The sequence below is a fragment of the Aristolochia californica genome, unplaced genomic scaffold, assembly GCF_029961685.1.
Source record: "Aristolochia californica isolate CCGP_79_NKW_82.1479 unplaced genomic scaffold, dmAriCali1.0.hap1 SCAF_12, whole genome shotgun sequence".
Classification (NCBI taxonomy): domain Eukaryota; kingdom Viridiplantae; phylum Streptophyta; class Magnoliopsida; order Piperales; family Aristolochiaceae; genus Aristolochia; species Aristolochia californica.
The window spans coordinates 26,345,950-26,361,477 of record NW_027181793.1 but is presented as its reverse complement, the minus strand read 5'-3'; the positions used below and the strand labels follow the sequence as shown (position 1 = coordinate 26,361,477).

The 15,528-nt window shown below is 39.3% G+C and overlaps 3 protein-coding genes, 1 long non-coding RNA gene and 1 pseudogene across 4 annotated transcripts; 3 read left to right on the top strand and 2 right to left on the bottom strand.

Moving 5' to 3' along the window:
• The first annotated feature begins 262 nt into the window (after nt 1-262).
• On the top strand, nt 263-2,456 carry LOC137945623 (uncharacterized). Its single transcript, XR_011111018.1, has 3 exons — nt 263-631; nt 1,158-1,285; nt 2,271-2,456. It is a non-coding gene; the product is annotated as an uncharacterized lncRNA (long non-coding RNA).
• Nucleotides 2,457-2,581: 125 nt separating this feature from the next.
• On the bottom strand, nt 2,582-4,929 carry LOC137945622 (rac-like GTP-binding protein ARAC7). Its single transcript, XM_068791568.1, has 8 exons — nt 4,474-4,929; nt 3,979-4,066; nt 3,737-3,846; nt 3,516-3,579; nt 3,344-3,408; nt 3,180-3,245; nt 2,911-3,017; nt 2,582-2,828 (listed from the first exon to the last, which is right to left on the bottom strand). Exons 1-8 carry the CDS (start codon nt 4,570-4,572, stop codon nt 2,795-2,797), a joined length of 633 nt encoding a protein of 210 aa, XP_068647669.1. The 5' UTR covers nt 4,573-4,929; the 3' UTR covers nt 2,582-2,794.
• Nucleotides 4,930-7,550: 2,621 nt separating this feature from the next.
• Nucleotides 7,551-11,682, top strand: LOC137946211 (probable CoA ligase CCL8). Its single transcript, XM_068792428.1, has 6 exons — nt 7,551-7,603; nt 7,701-7,870; nt 8,104-8,301; nt 10,642-10,810; nt 10,887-10,975; nt 11,631-11,682. Exons 2-6 carry the CDS (start codon nt 7,721-7,723, stop codon nt 11,670-11,672), a joined length of 648 nt encoding a protein of 215 aa, XP_068648529.1. The 5' UTR covers nt 7,551-7,603; nt 7,701-7,720; the 3' UTR covers nt 11,673-11,682.
• A 100-nt stretch (nt 11,683-11,782) lies between these two features.
• On the top strand, nt 11,783-13,059 carry LOC137946212 (probable CoA ligase CCL8). The gene is made up of 5 exons (XM_068792429.1): nt 11,783-11,832; nt 11,963-12,070; nt 12,155-12,253; nt 12,787-12,805; nt 12,889-13,059. The coding sequence occupies exons 2-5, from the start codon at nt 11,972-11,974 to the stop codon at nt 12,939-12,941; spliced, it is 270 nt and encodes an 89-aa protein (XP_068648530.1). The 5' UTR covers nt 11,783-11,832; nt 11,963-11,971; the 3' UTR covers nt 12,942-13,059.
• A 7-nt stretch (nt 13,060-13,066) lies between these two features.
• Nucleotides 13,067-15,154, bottom strand: LOC137946785 (peroxiredoxin-2C-like; annotated as a pseudogene).
• Nucleotides 15,155-15,528: the final 374 nt, after the last annotated feature.

The following is a 15,528-nucleotide window of genomic DNA, read 5'->3' as shown; positions in this document are numbered from 1 at the left end:
AGTAAAAAATTAAATTCCCCAAAAAGCTGTCTCAGAAGCTGTGGCTAGATGTAAGATTGAAGAGGATTGCAGAGGAAAAGTTAGTGTTAAAATGGGAAATATGGAAGAGAAATTGAACAAATTGAAGAAGGGAAAATAGGGAGAGTGACTTCCGGAGAAATCTTGTTGAGTGGGAGAGCCGGATGGGTCAAAGTACATAAATACCCCTATATATACGGCTTCTCACCTCACCAACTGGACCTTCCAATATTCAACCCCATCTTCGCAGCTTCCATGGAAATTCATGTAATCCGTTCAAACAGTTAACTATAACAAAGATGCTACACTGGGTCTTCGCCGTTCGTTTAATAAACCAGATGCAATTGCAAGTTATGATCGATGAAACTACCACGGAAACTTGAGAAGAAAAATTATCAACTGGGTGTCTACTTGCGACATCTTAAAACGGCTGCTCCTCCTCTTTAGAATCGAGGGACGTTCAGGCTTGTGGTAGCGAGCGAGATGGCAGTGATGAATCGTGAGAACTCTACGTTTGATTCGGTTTCTTGTTTGTTGGACTGGGTGACCTTGTTAGTTTGTGTCTTCAATGATCGAACTAATCCCAGTTTTGGAGCTTCTGACGCTTTCGTAGGTCTGTCTAAAAACACTCTACGGTGCAGTTTTGTTCACTTTAAGATCGTTAATTAGCCCTGCACTTTTTTTTCTTCTTGCTCTTCTATGCTCTTTTTTTATTTTATGGATGGCTTTCCTCGCTGTTGTTAACTAATTCTGCAAGCTAATTGGTTTGATGACCTTGTACTGCTCTATCATGGATTGTTGATTCTGGTTCTTTCTGTGCTGGCTTCCGTACCTCGAGATTATGTTTTGGTTTCCAGCTCTCGGGGTTGGCAGCAGACTGTAATTTAATCAACAGTACTGCTCTTTTCTCTTCTCCGTTTGAAGGCAAAAGGGAATTCATAACCACCAATTACAAATATGTAAAGATGATGAGAATTTCGGCTTCCCCGTACGGAGTGGCGCGAGGTGTTCGTAGAAATTACTGAAAGAAAATAGCTCAACTTTCACTCTCTTGTCTGTGGACGATTTTTTTTCTTGAAAATTTTGAAAAAAATTATGAAGCGAGCTTCCAATCTCATAAACTCATTTGAATCACGCAGGACACCAAATCATCATGGCAGAACGGCAACTCGCAGCCAGGCGGCAAGAATTTCTTCAGCTCCAATTGGATACCCCTCCCAGGACTCAGAGCATGAGAAAATAAGACCACAGTTTGACGCAAAGACATGTATGCCTTGACTCACCTCTTGTACAATTCATTTTTAGCTTCTTGGCCTAGTGGAGGAGGGTATGGGAACGGGCAAGGCTTCATCCCCTTCTTTACTATCTTTTTGCAAAGAGGAGCGTTTGTCCTTTTTGTCATCTCATGACAGTGCAGAAGGTGGGGATCCCTTCTGCATTTTGATGAAAAGGGTAAGGGTGATACCCCCCTCCCCCATCTTTGTATTTTACATATAAACATAGAGATACAGAAACGGAGGGAGTGACAACCCCCTTTTCTCTCTTTAGACACTATAATGGGAGAGGAACCTCTGCCTTCGTCATCATCAGAAAAAGGGAATGGGAGTGAGGGTGGACTGCTCCCCCTCTTTGTACTTGTCTGTATAAATACAAAGAGGGGGGGAGGGGCCTGACTAGCGCAGAAAGAAAGGGCAGAGGGTTGTCATTCCCTTGTTCCTTACCATAAATGACTTGGTTATTCAATCAGTGTACCAGTTGTACTAGTAAATCTGGCTTGGTCAACTACATTTTGACCTGTTCCTGATTTTTACAAAGTTCTAACCTAGAAAAAGGACCATATCCAATTAAACCTAGTTTAACCAGCTGATCTTGCCTGGTTTTTATAGCTTTAGTTCATATAAAAATGAAAGACTGTTTGTGTGGGGCAAGGATTGTTTTTTAGGGTGACTCCTGTTGTGGTATGCAGAAAGTTGATATTATATATTTTTTCCACTGATTATGTCATCTTGCATTTTCTGTGTTAACTTTTAACACGACCATTGAAGCTTATCCACCATGGTTAAAAAGATCATGATGGTCTGTCAGTTTCAGAAGGCAGCACTTTCACTGCACTTTTGTGAATCACCCAAGAGAAGGCACACTCATCGACAATCACTTGGGCCTTGTTGATAAGGCGGATCAGTCATGTTTCTTCATTTCATATTACCACTTTCTCAAACATAATCTAACTGAAAATTTGAAACTTGACGAAGATGGAAGAACGAAAGCTGCAAAAACAGAAGAAAATGAAAAAGAAGAACAGAACAGAACGGACATCCCCTCCTCTAGTAGCAATGGACCTGTTTCATCTTTGCTGAATTGGGATTTATGGGTGACTCCCACATCGACAGTATGGTACTAGTTTATTTTGTTTGCATTGGATGGATTATGGCTCTGCATTTACTTGTGTTCCCTTTCTTTTGTCTTGGAATGGTGAGGATTCTTAGTAGGTTATCATATCCCATAAAATGAAACACGAAAAATGAAAGATATATTAAGCTAAAATCATAGAAAGAAGTCGTGATTTGCAACAACCATAAAATAGAGGACATTAAGAAGCGAGAGAACGAAAAATTCCCTCCCACAAATTTTCGTACTAACTTGTTACAAAGGCAAACATACCGGTAGAGAGCAAAGATTTGGTTCTTGCATACGCTTCCAAGAGTCCGTAAGGAACCCAAAACCCAAAAGCAGCTCATGACCACAGAGAGTAATGATTTGGTGTTGCAGGGAGTGTCTAAGCAGTGCATCCGCTTCCACACATGACATTCCTGAAGAAGAAAACTTAATGTTCTAGTAAGAAAATAACCCCCAAAATCAACTGCTATAACTCGACTTGAATAAACCACTTACATAATAGAGCAGCCAGACCTCCTCCTCCTTTTCTTCTTTGCCATCTCTTTCCTACGAGGAGGCTGAAGCACAACCTTGATTGCAGTATCAAAAACAGCTTTGATGTTCTACCAAACAAAATTAAAAAAACCGTCAGGAAATCAATACTGGAAGAAAAATCATAACTTCCGACAGAAAGACTAGCCCCAACTGAAGGATTTCTTCTGTTTCGAGCAGAAGGGGACTTCTAAATAAAAGACCTTTGGGAGATGGATGCTTCCAGAGCTAACCTGCTGACTTTTAGAGCTGCACTCAATGTAGGCTGCAGCACCAATTTGTTTCCTAAGCTCCTCTCCCTGATTTTTTTCATATAAATCATAGTAGTGCCAATGAGTTGTGGTCGTTCAATGTAGAAGACCTCTTGATTTCAAAAGACAAGAAAGAAAATGCCTACTTGAGCTGATGCTATTGCACCAAAACCGATATGATCAGCAAGATATCCTTTGTCATCCCGAAGATCTGAAATGATGAGAATATCGTTGAAATTAATAAAACTTCTAGAATTAAACAACATTAACCTAAAACTAGACTGCAAACTTGATCTTTCAGATTTTTCTTCAACGCACCTAACTTAGTCCCAACAAGAACAATTGGAACATTGGGGGCAAAACGACGAAGTTCGGGCATCCACTGATTAACAAGATCAGAAATAAAATCTCAGTCAATAAAATGATGAATGCAATTACCCATTAAAGCATTTGAACATACTCCTCGACCCACAAGACTAGGTTTCCTGAACCAATTTATTTGAGAAGAAGAGGGAAGAAAAAAACGAGTTGTTGTGAACCTTCTTGAGAACATTCTCGTAGCTTGCTCTGCTGAGCAGAGAGAAAGCCAGAACAAACACATCTGCCCCTCTGTAGCTGAGTGGCCTTAATCTGCTGTAATCCTCTTGGCCTATACATTTGGAAAAGAATAAGAAAGAATTAAGAGATATATACAAGTTCTTTTGTCTGGAAAAGGAAACGCGAACAGATTTAACTCCCGAATGGGTACTATCATGATCTTAGTAAACGAAGATAACAGTACCCGCCGTGTCCCAGAGTCCCAGATTTACAATGCTCCCATCAACAGCGACATTAGCGCTGAAGTTGTCAAAAACAGTGGGTACATAGTCCTGCCAGTGAAACAGTCAAAGGAAATAATTAGCAGCTGCAGTTCACTCAAAGAGGAAAACGAGCGAAGGAGGAAGCTCGGGAGTCTGAACCCAGCCAGTGTTGGGAAAACAAAAACGAAAAGTCAGACGATAACATAGTATCAGAAGTGTGAGCAATTTTTTTCCGAAAATACTGCAAAAACATCAAAACAAGCGATAGAATACCTGAACACATGACTCTCCCTACAAGGAAAACACCCAAACACGGCCGGGTTTCTAAATCAAAAAACAGATTTTAAATCCAAACCACAAAGAATGAAATCGAGTCATAAGACAGATTTTCTTAAGAAGTTACCAAACTAATCCAGGCCACAGACCATAAAAACGAGCAAAAGAAAAGACCCATATGAGAAAACAGAAAAACTTACAGTAGGGAATTTGTTGCTGGTATAACAAATGAGCATGCAGGTCTTCCCTACAGCTCCATCTCCGACTGTGACACATTTAATGAACTTCGAAGCACTCATTTTTTCCTAAAACCTCCAAAAAAAAAAAAAAAAAGATAACAGAACGCTTTCTTCTTCTCTAAGACGACCGGCCCAGAGAACCCGAATCTTCTGAATTGAAAAGCAGGACGACCCCAGAGATGATTCAAGAACAACAGCGAGAAAGGAAAGAGAGTCACAGTACAAGAAGAAGGGAAAGACTGAGGAGGAGACCACGAGAAGCCAAGAAATGATAGATATAATAGATATCTGTCCTTGATATGAAGAAAAAAAATAAAAAATGAGCAGGGGAAGAGAGACAGAGAGACAGCAAAGAGCAGTAGATGATACAATCAAACAGCCTTACTGCACTCTCATCCCTCTCAATAAATTTCAAATCCAACAGAAATTTTTTCGAAATGCTAAAAGGTTAATGTTTTGTGCCCCCCCACCCCCCAAACGGCTTTCTTGGGCTTTTCAAAATTCCACCTAATCACATCGAAGTTTCCCACGTTTTCGTTCCGGCAGTGTAATGACCGTAATGCCCCCCATTAATTAATTGTCCAACTGCTGTTTTCATTGCTCCTTAGACCGACACCAACACGAGGAAGGACAGAGACAGCATCCATGGCCTGAGCGAGGAAACACGGGGGTAAATCCGTCTTTTCTCAGTTCAAAATCAACTCCGCCGATTAAAGGGGGTTGGATGGTCGGTCCGCTCCTCCCTGCCTCCTAGTTGTCTGTGACGATTTTTATTAAATTCAAAATCCGAAATGAAATGAGCTGCCAAACAACGTTAAAAACTCGGGGACTTGTCAACCATTTGAATTTTCAGAAATAGAATTTTGGGCCCACAATAACAAACAAGCTGTTATGATCCCAACCGTTGTACGAGTGGGCCCACTAGACAATTCCAGAAAATATAATTTACAGCGACAATGGAAAGATGTCGGAGAAAAGAGCCTTGATTTTGGTGGTCTTCGCTGTCGCCACCTGAAAAACCCATTACAGCTTTTTACAAACGGCTTTCATGGCCACGAGAAGAGACTCCAAGGAACACGACGATCACAGTGGGAAAAAAATGCCTTAAAGACCCATCTACACGACTGCAATTCACAATCTTCGGACTCGTATCTTAATTGCTTAAGCCTGTCCTGAAACGTTTGAGATTAGAAGCCGAAATTCTAGTTAAGGAGACTTGAATGTCAAGGGGAGACGCAACGACAACATTCTTCCATAGGGGACTGGATTTAGAGAGAAAGAGTTGACTCATTTGACATATGTATGTATATCGGAGGTATATTTGAGTTTGACTCATATGCCGTGTAGTCTACAGAAGTCAAGAAGCTGATCTACTGCAAAATGTTTTAGACAGAGTTAAAAGTTTCACTAGTAGTACTTGCGTAAGATCGGATGCACCCACTATTCTTCATTGTCTCTGAATTCACCGTAAAAGGCTGCGATGAGTTTTTATGGCAAACACAGGGCAGGAAGCGGACAGGTCAAGAGTACCTGTTCGAAGGTTAAATGTCTCTCTTAAAATTCTGAAAGTCCGAAACGAAACGGAATCATGGCCGGATGCAGATACAGAACGTCCTTGTGAGTAGTTCTCATTCCTCTGGTAAGTCATTAATTACGTGTAGTTTCAGAGACGGAGACATTGTAGCGAGAGGGAGCACAGTTGCGCAACCAGAACAGTGTGGTTAAACGAGATTAAAGAGCGTTAAATTAACTATCCAATGGTATTTTGTTTATTGGCCCCCCAAGCGCAACAACATCACTAACCAAACTACACAACATTATGAGTGGTTGGAAGACAAAATGTACCACATGGTACACAAAATGTAAATAAGAAATTAATGGGTCCACTATTCTATATCTATATCAAACTATACCAAAAAATATTACAATAAAAAAAAAAAGTGTATAAAAATTATATAATTTGTTCATAATTTCCAAAAAGACAATAACAAAATGAGGAAATCATCAACATCATTTGCTTTGCTTTAAAATGTTGCAAAATTCCTTTTGTTGGAGGATTTTTTGAAAGGTGATCATCCTCAAATATATCCTTTGTACTCTCACCATCTTCATTTTTTAGGACTAATTTGTAGTTAATCATTCCAAATTGTGATAATCAAAAGATGTCATTGGAGGCCCTTTCCGCCATTAAAGCTTACAGGCCCCGACCCTGGATACTGATTCTTAAAATAGCACAACTTCCATGCGGACGGATAGCAGATGCAACACCATTTCGGTGCAGTTCATTAATGAGCTCTCATGAGACCATTTATAGCTTCCGACCACTCCATCAATTTCCATGTTCATTTATGCGGGGGGAGGGGTGGCAGGAGAAGCTGTATTTTTGTTCGACGTCAGGGAGTTTGGTCTATGCACTTATCGTCGGATGCCAGTCCCCAGAGCTTTCTTTACCTAAGCCCGGCTCTTCTCCCGTGAGTATTTGTTTTATTACATGTAGGATGTTTCTGTTGGTAACTGTGTTGTAATTCTTTTTTATTTTGAGGGGCGAATAAAGGAGGTTTTGGATTAATCAAATGAGAGGAGTTGGCCAGACTTTTGAAGAAGTATTTTCTTTTTTTACCTTGTTTATTAATCTTTGATGGGTCGGTTTAGGACCTTGACTGTCGTCGTTTAAGTGAAGATTGGATGTAAACCGCGTCTGCTGATTGTCCTCGTGGACTAGTTAGCTTTCTAACTCCTAGTTTGGTGGTGTTGGATTAGTAATTGTGTATGTATTCTGGTATTCTGGTACTGAATTGTTTCTTTCCATTCACCGGAAGGATTTCAGTTTTTCCTTCTTCTTCTCTCTCTCTCGCTCTCTCTCTCTCTCTTTTCATTGCAATGAGAGGAGGACATTTGTGAATAAATGAAATAAGCAAGAATCTTGTGAATGCTAATTTTCCTATGAAGAAGCAAAACTTTGGGTTTTTCTATTGATACTTCCGGTAGAGAAATCCTTACTAATTATGACAGTATTAGAAAACCTGGGCTATAAAAACTTCTGATCTCTGTTATGATCGAGGCGACAACGAGGGTGAAGTGAGCTTATAATGTGGGTACAAGAGGAATTGTCCAAGTTTCGATTTCTTTGAAAAATATGAATTTTCTTAATCCTTTTTTCATAAACTTCTTCATAATATTTTCTATAGGATCAACATCTCTCATATTCATGGAGGTGGTCAAAGCAGCTGCAAAGCGCAGTTCCTCAGTACATGAAAGTATTGCTCTAAGGGTAGACCACAAGAGCTATACCTATTCTCAGCTCATCTCATCTGCTTGGAAGACATCTTGCATTTTAAGCAGCAGCAACCTTAAAAATGTAAGTTGCTAGTGTCAGATCCTCTAATATCCAAGCATGTAGTATTCTAAGCCTTATCCACAAACAAAGATCAACGTTTCTCCATATGGTAGTGAAGCAGTGAACACCATAAAGCACAGTTTGTTTGTCTTTCCAGAGGATGGTGTCTTTCTTTAATCTGCATTTTTTTATGGTGATTATTGTCTACATTGAAAATCTAGTTTAGGAAGTTAATTTTTCTTCTTTTGATTCAGACAGATGAGCAGAATAAAAATGAAAATTTCTCATCAGAAATAAATGTGTCTGGTGGAAGAGCTCGGATAGGAATTGTTGCCAAACCTTCTGTGGAATTTGTTGCTGGAATGTTAGGAACTTGGCTTGCTGGAGGAGTTGCTGTTCCTCTTGCCCTAAGCTACCCTGAAGCCGAGCTCTTTCATGTGATGAATGATGCGGTATAATACAAAGCACATCATTGTTTTCTTTTCCCCTAATGTCTTAATTTGTGATATTCTTTGTTTTAAATTACAAACATCTTGTTTACTCCAGATTGGTCAGTTAATATTGGCTCACTTGGAGATTTTTATTATCAAGCTAGTGTGCATCTAAAGCTGTTGTTAGAATCTTCTTGATTTCCTAGGCAATGGCACAAAGACCAATATGGGGTGAGTGGACTGGAAAGAAAAGGGATGTCAAAATAAAATCTTGAAAATTGAGTATCTGTACAAATATGAACTTTTAGGAGAAAAAGAGGAGAGGAGGGAGAATAGAGGAGAAAGAGGGAATAGTGCGTTAAGTCCAGCACTCATTAGGGCAAAAAATCGATCCCCTCTTCTATTTAAAATAACTTTTAGGTGATTTTGAGCAACAATAATACTCCTCACAAATTAAAACCCCATAACTCACTCAATACAATTCAAAATCTTATCAAACTTGAACCCTATGTTTCTGACATGATTCCTTGTTGTTGCTTCCAGAGGTAAAATACCAGAAGGGTGGAATGGCAAAAATACCCTTATATAAATTCTAAAACTCTCCCTCAAGCTGGAGCAAATAAATCAAGGAGCCCTAGCTTGTTACAAAACTTCTTGAATTTTTTCTTGTCCAATGCTTTGGTGAATATATCACCAATTTGATCAGTAAATCGAACATATGGTGATCACTGCTCCACTCATCATTGCATCACAGATGAAGTGACAATCAACTTCTACATACTTCGTTCGTTCATGGAATACAAGAATCTTGTCAATGAAGATGGCGGTTTGATTATCGCAATGCATGGACAAGACATCTTTGTTTGGAAAACTTAACTCTTGTAACACTGATCTAACCCACACCAACTCATTGACTATGTGGGCCATTTCTCAATATTTAGCTTCTGCACTAGATCGAATTACTATATTCTATTTCTTGCTATTCTAACTGATTAAATTTCAACCACAAATACATAATAACTAGTAGATTTTCTATCCAACTTTGATCCTGCAAAATTTGCACTTGAATTTGCTTCAATCTCCAAATGACTATGTGGCTCATATAATAAACCTTTTCCTGGTGCCCCCTTTTAGTGTTGTAATATTCTATGAACTGCCTCTTAATGCACTTTACGAGAACATTCCATTAACTGATTGAGGCCCTCAAAACTGGACTTTGTAACATCCTCTCAAAAACTATAAACAGAGGCCTTTGGCTTGGGGTAGAGCATTCAAGCTCTCTCCCTTTCTCTCTTCTCTTCTCTTCTCTTCTTCTTTTCTTCTCCTCTCCCTCTGTTACTTTGCTTGAGGTTCTAATCATGGGATCCTAAATTCAACATTATGTTTCTAACATGATTCCTAAGATACCGCTGCTTCCAGAGGTAAATACCAGAAGGGTGAAATGACAAAAATACACTTACATGAATTTTAACAGTATCTATGGTTGGTGACAAGGTTTTATGGTGATATTGATGATAGGACAACAAGTAATTTGTAGGCCTTATTATTGCCTAATGTTTTTGGGTGGTTTTGATAATGGCTGCTTAAGTGATTAGCCAAATGGGGGTACTCAATCATTTAGAATGTTCCCTTGGATAAGGTCTGATGTCTTTAATCTCCATTATGTTAACACAGTTGTTTTCTTTTCAGAAATTAAAAAAAAAAAAGTTGGAGTGAGAATTTGGCTCATTGATACTTTCACATGTTATTCCACTTTCTCAGTGATTTGGTTGGGCTATCTGTTATTTGACTTGTTGTTTCATGATTACTAAGTGACAGTTAAACCTTTCAACTAGGACCATGATATGCTTGCAGTTGTTCTCAACCATTTAGTTTAAAGCAGCAACTGCTGAGTACATCCTGGATTAACACCAAATTTCAGAATATTTCTCTGGCACATGATGCTTTTATTTTATTTAAAAGAGGAGATGAACTGTCTTCATGGATGTGGAAACTTGTCAGGTGACCCAATTGTATTGGATGTGGAAACTTGGCAGAGTCCTCTCTAAATTCCAGTTTTATGGATAACCTGAAAATTGGTTGAATTGGGTTGAGCTGTTTGGCCAGGATATGCTCACTCTCTAATGTGATAACCTTGGTTGGATTACTTGGTTATTAGCCTTGGGCATGAAAGAAATATGATAGGCCTCATCTTAATTTACTCTGCATTTACTATGCATGTGAAGTTATGAAAAACGTATTACTTCATGATCTGTGACAGTATCTAGTTGGATCTCCTTAAAGGAGGGTCTTTAATTTGTAGTACTTTGAAGCTAAATTAGGAGGATGAATATTAAGACTTTGTAACTATTCGATTTCTAGGATATTTCCATGCTTCTCAGCACTGAAGAACGTCAAGAGCTTATGGAGAATGTTGCCACTGCATGTGCAGCTCAATTTTCCCATATCCCTTCTGTTCCCAGTTTTCCATCAAAGTCTAGCATGTCTAAGGTGGATGTTGAGGATATTGAGACCTCTAGAACTCCAAAAGGTGATCTATTTTGTCTTTGCTTGTAGAGAATTTTAATCCTAATTTTTTTTTTTTTTACTTTCTTTGTATAATGCAGCAGAAGACCCTGCATTGATTGTATACACAAGTGGGACAACAGGCAAACCTAAAGGGGTTGACCACACCCACCAAAGCATCTTGGCGCAGGTCTGTGTCTTAATGTTAGATTCATGCTCTTACAAGTTTTTGAGATATGAGAATTATTCTTCTGTTCAATTAGATTTCTTTTTTATTTTAATTGGGACATGGAAAAAATGGTTTGAAGCAGAAAAAATATGATATGTTGTATTCTTTTTGTGTTTCTTATTCTTGTTTGTTGCAATACTAGGGATTATTTGTTTATTTCAACTATTTTTTTTGCTTGTTTCCAGTGTTGTCATTCGCACTCCAAATTGCATTCATGTCTAGTTCTCATGCCAGCAGTCACTGCTGAAAAACTAATCAAATTGGCAAAGTGTTGTCACTGGAAACTTTTCTAATGAGAAAATGGTTTGAAGGATGTTTATTTTACATAGAAACCTTTTCCACCTTCTGCACCAGACCACCAAATTGGTCATACCTTTCTGAAAAAGTAGAACACCTTGATGGGGAAACAGAGTAGAACACCTTGTGGGAAACAGCCAAGTAGCTTAGTGCATTGTGAAACATGAAATTATGAAACTGATGCTATCATTATCATATTAGTTATATTGTTACTGATGCATAGTCTTTCTTAGAGTACATTAAGTAGTACAATCTATGTGCCTAAATAGTAGAATTTGGGTATTTCTTAATTAATCCCACTATTATGGTTCTATTGCAGGTCCGAATTTTGACAGATGTTTGGGAATATTCTCCCTACTGATCAGTTCCTGCACTGTTTACCCCTTCATCATATCCTTACAATGATCTTTGTTCTTATAGTAGAATCACATCCAATGCACTATGTTATCCTTAACTGTTGACATACATGTGCATGGCCTTTTCAATGCTCTCTGCTTGCTCCTTTTTATGCAGGATCTGTGGTATGGCTCTCTAACTACTTTTTCAATTCACTCACCAAGGTTGATTTGGTCAGACTGAAGCTTCAGCTGCATAGTCCTTCATACAATAATTTATAGCCTATTTTTTATATTTTCTGGTTTTTCTCTGAAGGTTGAATTCATGCCAAAGTTTAGTGTGAGGGGAATATGGCAGAGATGGCGGGAGTCCTACCCAACAGATGGAGGCAAAGTTGAGGATGCCATTACAGTCTTCACTGGTGTAAGTCTTAGTTTCTTTGTTAACACCAAAATCTTCTTTTTTAATTCTTCTCCTAATTTTCTTGTTCCTTTTTTGGATGCTCAGGTTCCTACAATGTATACTCGATTATTACAAGGTTATAAAACAATTGATCCCGACCAACAAGCTCATTCTGCTTCTGCTGCTTGTCAACTGCGTCTTATGGTAATTAGGATCAGTTCATTTTCTTGTTCTCTCTTCAATGTGTCTTATGGTGATTGGAATCAGTTCATTTTTCTTTGTCCTCTCACTCATTCATGGGCATGTACTTTCTGAAATTATGGAGTACCTTTTCTGGTGCATCTTCTGCCTTTTTAACTAATATGTTGCTGACAGCAAGATGAGTGGTCGTTTTGATTTCATTCCTGTAGTAATTTATGTACAGCTCCTAATTCTGATAGGTTACCAGTCTTGCTTTTGGTGAAACCATTTGAGTAGTAACCAAAATTACTGTATGTTATTTTACAGTAAAATGCAATTTATTTTAGAAGAATGTTTGGAAATATCTCCTTTTCATCTACTTGTTTTGAGTACTGCTAACAAACAGTGGCCATGTTCTACATTTCAATAGACAACAAAAAACATGAATTAGTGTTAGAAGGAAAATGAAGTGAAATAGATTTTCTAACATTATTATTTGTACCGAAATTGCCCGTTTACAACCAATTATTTTTCTTTCTTGGTGAATTTTGTTGCAGATACCAACACATGGGAAAGGTTCTCTCCCTCACTCTTTGTCTCTCAATCTTCTCTCTCTCTCTCTCTCTCTCTCTCTCTCTCTCTCACCATTTGCATCGTAGGTGAACAAGAAAGAGTTGAAGAAGATGCTGCTCGAGTAAGGACAGGAGCATAACCTTTAGCCAATTTCAAAACATCTATTTGATGTGCCTTGTAAGAGAGAACAGGCGCATTACAGTAAACATCTTGTTTATAAAGATATATCTTTCATTGAGAAAAAAAAAAAAAAAAAAACCAGTTTGAGATGTTTCGAATACTCCATCTACATCTCAGCAGTGCATTATAGTAAACATCTTATTTATAAACTCGACAGACGCATAAAACACCTAAATGACATCTCAAAAATTCAAAGAGCCTTAAGGATCTCCTCGGCACTTGAAACAGTGTACTCTCCGCCCTGCTCTACATTGACGACCTTCACCTTGAGATCATCGACCAACAGAGCGAACCTTCGGGAACGGATGCCCAGACCTTTCTCGGACAGGTCCAGCTCTAGGTCCAGGGCGCGAGTGTAGGTTGCTGAGCCATCTGCCAGGAATTTGACATGCTTGTTCTCTGGTATGTCTTCGCCCATTCCTTTATCACAAACGGATCGTTCACTGCTACGAAGAACCATCGAAAGTCTGAATGAGATTCTTCAATAATTTAACAGTACAGGTTGCTGCTTTCCCAGGTGTTTCCATTGGATGTTATAGAGCTTATCTTTGTTTGAATTTGTAAAATGCTAATTGGATTAGCAATTGGAATTTGACATGTTTGTATCCCTGGAATGATACAATAAGATATATGGAAGAGGGAACAAGAGCAGTACCGCTGACTAGGAGAATTTCATCAAGTCCCTTAGATTTCAGCTCCTCTGGGCATTGGTCATTAAATTTATCCAAAATATAAATAAAACCCTACTTTTCAACCACATTTAATATGATCACAAAAATCTAAACCCAATCATGCATTGTTTTTTTACAGTCGTAAGAAATGAATAACCGGAAAAATTAAATGATCAAACACTAAAAATCATCCCACCCATTAGCTCATGGAAAATAATTAGCAAAGATGAAAGAAAGACAATATGAAGTGCTCAAAAGGCGAACTACTAGAGTTTGAAGATCAGTGGAATGAAATCAACCTTCCACTTTCCTTTCACAGACATCCCATTGCCCCTCAAAACCTAGAAAAGAGTCATACAAACAGAGCACAGAAGCAGAGCTTACCTGCAAGTGGGGGTGAAGGCACCGGGCACTCCGAAGTGGATGACCTTGTTACCGGCAGTGAGTGAATGTATGGAAACCTGTTGGAGCTTGTCTTCTGCATCAAAGTAGGAGAGGGTGCCGTTGGGGAGAGACTTGCTTGTTAAGCTTCACGCTCGGCCCGGATCCTCTAATGCTCATCTTGCGCCTTCACTAACGCCTCGAGGTTTTAGCTCAATTGGTTTCAACATGGTATTAGAGCCGTTTGGTCATAGTTTTGAATTCCTCAATGGGGATATCGACTCACACGCTGACGAGGAGAATTTCATCAAGTCCCTTAGATTTCAGCTCCTCTGCGCTTTGAATGAATCCCAGTACGTGCTTCATGCTGCGCATTGGTCATGAAATTTATCCAAAATATAAATAAAACCCAACTGTATTCCAAAAAATAAAATACTTTTCATCCACATTCAATATTCAATCATCCGCACAATAATCACAAAAATCTAAACCCAATCATGCATTGTTTTTTTACAATCGTAAGAAATGAAAAACCGACAAAATTAAATAATCAAACACTACAAATCATCCCACCCATTAGCCCATGGAAAATAATTAGCAGAGATGAAAGAAAGACAATATAAAGTGCTCAAAAGGCGAACTACTAGATTTTGAAGATCAGTGGAATGAAATCAACCTTCCACTTTCCTTTCACAGACATCCCATTGCCCCTCAAAACCTAGAAAAGAGTCATACAAACAGAGCACGGAAGCAGAGCTTACCTGCAAGTGGGGGTGAAGGCACCGGGCACTCGGAAGAGGATGACCTTCTTACAAGCAGTGAGTGAATATACGGAAACCTGTTGGAGCTTGTCTTCTGCATCAAAGTAGGAGAGGGTGCCGTCGGGGAGAGAATCGCTTGTTAAGTTTCACGCTCGGCCCGGATCCTCTAATGCTCATCCTGTGCCTTCACTAACGCCTCAAGTTTTAGCTCAATTGGTTTCAACATAGTATCACAGCCGTTTGGTCATGGTTTTGAATCCCTCGACGGGGATATCGACTCACACGTGTGGGGGCCGCCTGTGCCTCGCGTGAGGGGGCATGTTAAGTTTCACGCTCGGCCCGGATCCTTTTATGCTCATGTTGTACCTTCACTAACGCCTCGAGGATTTAGTGCAACTGGTTTCAACATGGTATCAGAACCGTTTGGTCATGGTTTCGAATCCCCCGATGGGGATGTCGACTCACACGTGCGGGAGGGCGTTGGAAACCTGGCCGCCCGTGCCTCGCGTGAGGGGTCGTGTTAAGTTTCACGCTTGGCCCGTATCCTCTTATGCTCATGTTGCGCTTTCACTAACGCGTGAGAAAGGGCGAAAACAACGAGACAAGGTGAAGGGAGTGTCGTCGGAGGGTTTTATAGGAGTGGTCGTCGCTTGCATAAAATAGAAAAAAAGTTTCTAATTCAACTGTAGCAGTAGATATCAAAGAAAATTAGACATTCTTTATGATACTTTTT